Source organism: Lithobates pipiens, unplaced genomic scaffold, assembly GCF_037356315.1.
Source record: "Lithobates pipiens isolate NorthernLeopardFrog02 unplaced genomic scaffold, aLitPip1_a1.2 Scaffold_16, whole genome shotgun sequence".
Classification (NCBI taxonomy): Eukaryota; Metazoa; Chordata; class Amphibia; order Anura; family Ranidae; genus Lithobates; species Lithobates pipiens.
Window position 1 is genome coordinate 449,150,976 of NW_027507748.1, and position 8,164 is coordinate 449,159,139.

At 37.1% G+C, this 8,164-nt stretch overlaps 1 protein-coding gene across 1 annotated transcript in view; it reads left to right on the plus strand.

The window, feature by feature from the left end:
- The window catches only part of GABRG3 (gamma-aminobutyric acid type A receptor subunit gamma3), a 901,118-nt gene extending 893,259 nt beyond the window's left edge, over positions 1 to 7,859 (plus strand). Inside the window, exon 9 of the mRNA XM_077482776.1 lies at positions 6,791 to 7,859. Coding sequence (XP_077338902.1) covers positions 6,791 to 7,069 — 279 coding nt within the window. The 3' untranslated portion in view covers positions 7,070 to 7,859. The remainder of the gene's footprint in view (positions 1 to 6,790) is intronic.
- The last annotated feature ends 305 nt before the right edge of the window (positions 7,860 to 8,164 follow it).

Genomic DNA, 8,164 nt, shown 5'->3' on the forward strand with positions numbered 1-8,164 from the left:
ACCTTTTTTTATGTATAATGTTTATAATGTTTCATTATTTTAGCAAAAAATAAAAATACAGCAGTGATTAAATACCACCAAAATAAAGCTCTATTTGTGTGAAGAAAATGATACAAATTTAATTTGGGTATAGCATTGCATGACCGCGCAATTGTCATTCAAACAGCTCTGAAAAATTAAAATTAGCCCGGGCAGGAAGGCGGTAAAAGTGCTCAGTAGTGAAGTGGTTAAACACAAGTCAGCAATAGCAGCTTTCACATTTCTATTTTTTAAAACTGAAAATATATAAGGATACTTGTAAAATAAAAACACAATTATTATACACAAAATAAAACTAGATATAAAGTTTACTGCCATTATTTCTTTTTATAAACCTTTTGTCAATTTGGTTTGCTCTGTGCAAGGGGGAATAATTAATTGTTATGTTACAGAAAGTCCTAACAATTTAAACAAAATCTCAGAGTAACTGGTAAAATATTTATAAAAGTGCAGCACTTATTCCTTAAGTAGACAGATATGTATCTCCCCAATTGTTTTAAGCCCGGGGTTCTAATAAATAAATCACGTTTACTTCATTTTTATGAATTATTTACTAGGCATTTGGAGATGCTTTCTTTAGATGTATTGTACACATGCAATTACCAATTCTTCTGTTATAAAATAAAACCTATTAAGGGGTTTTGGTCAATAAACTACTATATTTGGTGCTACACCTTAGAATTTTATAGCTTTGTTCACCCACGCATTTTAAATAAAGGTAGAACCTTTGTATATCTACTGCTATGCCTCAGCTCCTAGCTATACTTACCTAATGAATGATTTAAAGTATGTTCCCTCTACAGACAATATAACATTCATTGATTTCATTATGCTTCATGTTTATTTTTATTCACTCAATTTTTTGTTAGATGTTAAAGGGATCTAGTGACTAATAAGGTTTTATGATGAGCAGTGCTTAATAATAGGTAAAAAGAATACTTGCATTTAAGGGAACACATAGGTAGGGACTGGGCTGGGATACTAGAGGACATTTGTCCCCTGGCCCAGTACAAACAATATGTTGGGGGTTCTGAATTGAGATACTACCCCATTCAGATTTCATTTTAGAGCAGGACCCACAGTCAGTGACAGCTGCTGGCTATATTATAACTTTCAAAGTCATATTGTTGAAGTCATAAAGTACTTAATTGCTTACAAATCATTCCCTTCATCCCCCCTCTTAAATATATGCATGTAAAAAGGTATTTTATAATAAACCATGATTGCTAAGACAGTGCCCGCCTTTAAACATGACCACCTATCCCTGCAGCATGCTTTCCTTACCTACCATTAATTTTTCATTTTTTGAGAAGTATTCTTCCAGGCTGGTTGTTGCCTGATCAGGGACTACATAGAAAAGCATAATATTTAAACCATTTAAGGAGGTTAGAAAGGGGTTCATTATATGAAAATATTCAGGCATTCTTTTTTTTCTTGGTGAGTATTTTCTAAGGCATATGGCTTTCAATTACAGTGTTACCAGAATGGTCCAGAGGAGTACTGCTTACCTTTGTGATTAATAATTCCACCACTGCAGTTAGGTTTAAAAATGAATCCCCATGCATTAAAATTTTTAAATTTGGTGTTTGGCAATTTCCACCTTTTGCCACAACTATCTAATCCAAGTGTTTGCAGATAATCTGAAACTGAACTAGCAATAATACATATTTGCACAAACTAGAATTAGATAAGTAAGGTTTCATATTATGTCCAGGCATGAAGCAAATCACTCATAGCTTTGACAAATCTAGGGGACTCTGCAATGTGTTCCAAGCTGTAGAATCGAACATTATAGAATTCCCTTAATTGCTCTACGGTGCAACCAAAGCTAGTATACAGTGCTCTTGGCTTTCTCCACCATTTAGCATGACTTTTCATGGCCATGACCTTGAGGGCAGCCCTATTCAGAAGAGCATTTGTAGGACCCTAAGAATAAGACAGTCCAAAGAATATTTTCATGTGTGGTACTGTCAGTAATCACCGAACTAAAGCTGAACTTCACCCTTATTGTGACGTTTCCTGCCCCCCTCTTCCCCATGTAAAACACACTTTTTTTTGTTTGTTTACTTTTTTCTTTTTTATACTGTTTGTTGAAGTTTTAATCTTAGTACAGACATGACACTTGTAAAGTGACAACACAAAAAGAAAAGAAAAAAAAAAAGAAAAATTAAAGGTAAGAAAAAACATAAAAGAGTCATACAACAGCTCAAATGGCCAACATGACCCTGACTAACAGCAGAGGACTATCTCAGGAGAAAAGCCAACCACATTTCCACATAAAGAGTTACTTTCTTTTCATAATATAATTATATGCAACCGATTATGGCATCCAGATATGCAATCAACTCTTCAAAGATAAATCCCACATGTAATACTGACTGATACCTATTCCCAATCAAATTATAAACCTGAAACACTACATGCACTTTTATGGTATTGATAAACAATTGAACCACATATTCAAAGAGAGACAGCTTTCACTCTGATGCAGTAGATGCAGCATTCACCCAGCCTCCCAGAACCTTATCAAATTTTGCTGGTACCTCTCTACTGGCATACAATATGTAGCCTTACTAAGAGGTTGTGATGGTTAGGGCATTATATTTTTTTACAAGAAAGAATAATTATTTTTTCTGGCATAATAGAACAACAAGGTTAGGGGAGTATGGATCACCTTTGTAGGGGCTAAGGAGTCAACCAATCCTAACAAGAAAGTCTCCACACTTGGGATTATATTTAATGTTGTGACAGAATTTAAATATTGTACTACATTGAGCCAGAATTGTTGTATTTCTGTAGAATCTCAAGATACATGGATGCAATCTGCATGGAAGGAATTACATCGCCAACAACTAGGTGACAGAAAAGGAAATATTTTTAGCCGAACTAGAAGTAGTTCAATATAAATCTTACACAGAATTTATTTGATGAGGTGGTCTCCCACAAACACCAGTCTAGTGAAAGAGGAGTCCCAAATATTCTCCCAGTTACCCCCATCCATGCTATGGAAATTAGCCAACCAAACTTTACGACAGGGTAGAAGAAACTTGGCAGTATCTACAAACAGTTGCTTACATATGGATGATGCTTACTTTTTTTCTTAAGAGTTCTGTCCTGCCCTCTAATGCTCATCTTTCCCCTAGGCTAATGAAGGGAATTATGTATGCTATGACCCCTGGGATACATATGTTACATATCCTGGGAGGCTTAATGCATCATAGAGAAAGGAGGAAGGGGCGGGATTAGTGGAGCATCATCCTGAGACCTGTAGGCTAAACCCAGAATAGCCAGCAGGCCTTAGGATGAGGTCACATGAAAGATGGTGGTGCAGAACTGAGCAGGGGCAGAATTCTGATAGGATTCTGCAAGACACCACTGGTAAGCTGCCCAGTGAAACATTACGTAGCCTCTACAAGGTTAGCAGGGGTTTACAAAAAAATGGAAGGGGGGCGGCTGGAGAACCACTTCAAGAACAGGAGCATAGCACCATGTGTACACAGAACAGTATGACTTTGATTTGATGTGGCTCTGTACTCTATTGTGGCTCCTAACTATATTTGCAGAATCATAAGATGAGAAGTCAGTAATATTAAGAGATTTTAAGAAGAACTGCTCTTTTAGAATCCTAAATAGGCTTTTTCCAGTTGTTCTACTAACACTGACTAAAAAGAAAAGCCTGTCCTGCAACATTCTCTCCTTGACAATCACAAAATTATGCTGCATTGTTTAGGTTTAACATCTCAGCGTATTTGTTATTTCACCATCTTGCCCATAATGAAGCTAATGACTATAGTTTTGCTTAATAATGTTCCAAAATCACCTGTCCCTCTATTGTTGGGGTGATGCCCTTTTCTCTTACTACTCAGGGCCCCAATCTGTTCTGAATGCTTATGGATAGTAATATTATTGTTGCTTAGAAGTAACGCTAATTCAAAATATGACTGTGCTTTAAATCGGGGTTAAGTAAATTATGAGCAGCTTCATCCTTTCCTCTGTAAGCAAGGCATAGTTTGGCAATCTACAAAATGCGATCATTTAGCAATCTTTTTACAGTGTCACTGTTCTAAATTATTTTATTCTTTTGCTTATTTTTCAGGTTAACAGTAATGTGAGTTTCAATACCTATACTGTTTTCCAAAGAGAAAAATGCATTGATTGCTTCCTGGTGCTGTGCACATTCCTCGTGTTTCCTGACACATACATATACATGTACTTTATCAACCCTTTAACAAGTAATGAATGGACTCCTTCTGTTGGCACTGAAAGCCATAAAAGTTGAGAAAATTGGCCCTCGTGTTTCTGCAGGGAAAGCAAAATTATTTTTATTAATTGCACCAGGCACAAAGCAAAAATAGATTTACACCCTTAGAAAGACTACCATTCAGTTGAATTTGATGCTGGCTGGATGGGGTGTGCTTTCATAAAATATCATTTAGTAGTAGTGCTAGATAAGAGGTCTGATGCCACAAATGCCCTAAAGGTCTGAGATGTGTAAGGTCTATCAAAACATGTGAAATATAATTCAGCAGGAATAGAAAGCTTATCTGAAGGTGCAGCAACACATTTGCAATGGAAATGATAGATTCTGCATATGTGGAAACAACATCTTGGCATTAAATTACAGACACAGCAGGTGTGAAAGATTTAACAGAGCAGGAAATTATAGATTTCACAGAAGCAGTGCTTAACCCCTTCAGATCCGCGCTATAGCAGAATGATGGCTACAGCGCGGATCTGCTTTGCCGGGAGTATGTCTATTGACGTCCTCCCCTTTACATTCTTCCCACGCCCCCCCCCCGAAGGGCGCGTGCAGCGTGTGCATTTAACCTGAGTCAATGAGACACGGGTGATCACAGATCGGAGTAAGGGGTCAAAATCGACCCCTTACCATGTGATCAGCTGTCAGCTAATGACAGCTGATCACGTGAGGCAAACAGAAGATCTGTAATCCTTTTTTTTCTTCTCACGCTGACAGCACGAGGAGAAAAAAAATCTGATCCCCGTCTGCTGTTGAAAGGACATCAGTCCCGAAGAGGAAGAGGCGAAGCTGCTTCAAGTGTGCCTACCAGTACCACCTGTTAGTGTCACCTGCCAGTGCCATGAATCAGTGCCCACAGTGCCCACCAATCATTGCCCACCAGTACATAAGTGTCAGCAATCAGTGCCACCTATCAATGCCCATGAGTGCCACCTATCAATGATCACCGGTAGTGCCAATCAGTGCCTCATCAGTGCCACCTAGCAGTGCTGCCTACCAGTGTCACCTATCAGTGCCCATCACTGCCACCCATCAGTGCCCATCAGTGCCACCTATCAATGCCCTTTAGTTCTACCCATCAGTGCCACCCATCAGTGCCCACCAAAGCCACCCATCAGTGCCCACCAATGCCACCTATCAGTGCCCACCAGTGCCGCCTATCAGTGCTCACCAGTGCTGCCTATTAGTGCCCATCAGTTCCATCTTATCAGTGCCCATCAGTGCAGCCTATCAGTGCTTATCAGTGTAGCCTCATCAGCATACATCAATGAAGGAGAAAAATTACCTGTTTGCAAAATGTATTAACAAAATATAAAACGGTTTTGTATATCATTTTTGAATTTGGTCTTTTTTAATTTTTTTAACAAAAAATAAAAAACTCAGAGGTGATCAAATACCACCAAACGAAAGCTCTGTTTGTGTGAAAAAAATGAAAAACATTTAATTTGGGTACAGTGTTGTATGACTGCACAACTGTCATTCAAAGAGTGACAGCACTAACAGCTAAAAATTGGTCTGAGCAGGAGGGGGGTTTAGGTGCCCAGTAAGCAAGTGGTTAAAGAAGGCATGTTGGTATCAGAGTCTGTCCTATTGTTAAATTGGGCTTTCAGATTCTGATAAGCTCACGGCCTGCTGACCCCCAAAACTCCTTGGTCAGGATTATTGGGAAGAGGCCCTTGTCTTTATCTTTGTTTTCATTCATCTGTCAACTAACAGCTCAATGGGCCGAGCATTCACTGTCATGGTTGTTAGGACGCCAGCGACTGCTGGTTCCCTAACTACCAACCTTAGCAAGAAGCTGTCACATATAGCAGTGTAGCAATGCTTCCCTGTCCATTGCTACTAAAGGTTCAGCCTGCCTGAACTGCAATTTAGTTTGTCCATTCATCAAACTTCTGAAAAAGGCAGCTGATCCCTATTCACTACTACATGAGCAAAAATTCTAAATTGCTAAAGTTTTACTCATTTGCAGCCAGCAGGCAGAAATGTTTACTCCATATCACATGCTGTAGAAAATTATTTTGTGCCAGATTCAACCAGTATTCAGCATATTTGACATGCCTTTCTATACAGCAAAAGGAAGTGATGCTCAAATAATGATCTACAGTAGTTATCAGCTAGTCCAAAAATTTAGTTATTTTTTTATCATCATGTAGTTATATAAGGCTTAATTGTTAACTTCATAATGAAAATAGACCCTCCATATGTCTCTTCTTGCATTCGCCAATCTCCCTGTTCCTACAAATCCCCTTGCCAGCATGGAGTGCCCCTAAAATAAATTGTAATATTCTTACTGTGTCCCAGAATATAGTCTAGTTTTTAGTCAGCCATTCTTTAAGATTACTTTAGGCTTTCTGGTTCACTAAAGAAGATGGTTGAATACATCCCACAACCAAGCCAGTGACAAGTATTACTAGGTGTAATTCCATTAATCTGGCATGTGGTAACCTATGACACTACTTAATATAACTTGTTTTCCATCTCTTTCTTTAGAATTATTCGGTTTTGGATATGAGACCTCCTCCAACTGTCATCACATTGAACAATACCATGTACTGGCAGGAATTTGAGGAGACGTGTGTCTATGAGTGTCTAGATGGTAAAGACTGTCAAAGCTTCTTTTGTTGCTACGATGAATGTAAATCTGGCTCATGGAGAAGAGGTCGGGTACATATAGACCTTCTAGAATTGGACTCATACTCCAGAGTCTTTTTTCCAACATCATTCTTGTTATTTAACCTTGTATACTGGGTTGGATATCTTTACCTATGAAGACTCACATTGTGAAGACTGCCTTTATTTGAATCAGTCCAACAAACAAATCTGAAGGATACAAAATACTTTTTTTTCTCCTCACAGGAACCATGTTTGTGGTTGACTGAGCAAGAAAAAATGACTCTACTTAAAGAGCTTAATTGTGAAATGTTACTACCGATGCCTAACTGATTTTTACCACAAGACAATACTTATAAATTCTTATATAGTAAAAATTTATATTTGGCATAGAAAAATTACACTGAAAAAATATCATTGAGTTATATTGTAAGTACAAAAAAGTGAAGAAAGATACCATTGCACCGTTTTATTAAAAAAAATTAAAAATTTATATATAAAATGAAGTACATTTTTTATTAAAAGATTACATACCAGATTATTTAAAATAAAAGCCATGTTTATCTTTTTATAAGTGGTATAGATGTTACATTAAAAAAAGCTGTAACTTTTTGAAGATATGACACAAGCACACTAGCTGGCAAAATGTGAAGATACATTTACTTTGGAAAAAGTGAAACAAACTCTTATGTTTACAAAGAAGACTCATTTTGAAAGAACACTATTTATAGACATCCTATGTATACTCTTGTAAGACTACTTCTAAACAAAGAAAGAAGAAAAAGAAGAAAATCATTCTTTTATATTGTGAAGTTTTTTTTACAATTACTGTTTGATTACAATACCCCTATGATTAACAGTGTTTTATGTCACAATGGCTATTTACCATGGTGCCTACCAGCTACATTCTAAACACATATATGAAAGAATTAAAACATCTATAAATATATTTTCTTCATTTTTAAACATTTTTGCTTTTCTTTTTAGCCGATGCAGTTGATCATTTTCAGATATACCGTTAACGTATTTTCTAGGATCTGATTCTCCTAACCAGCACATATACCTTCTGATGAACTAGCTAGGCAAGTAAACGAAAATAAATAACCTTATTTATACAATTATAAGTTAACTGCTATCTGGATTTTTTTAAAGGTGAACAAGGACATCAGGAGGTAATTATATTAAATAATCATGCACAGTCTAGTTGTCAGAAGATGTATTCTTTACACATCTTGACATAAAAGCAGGGAGCAG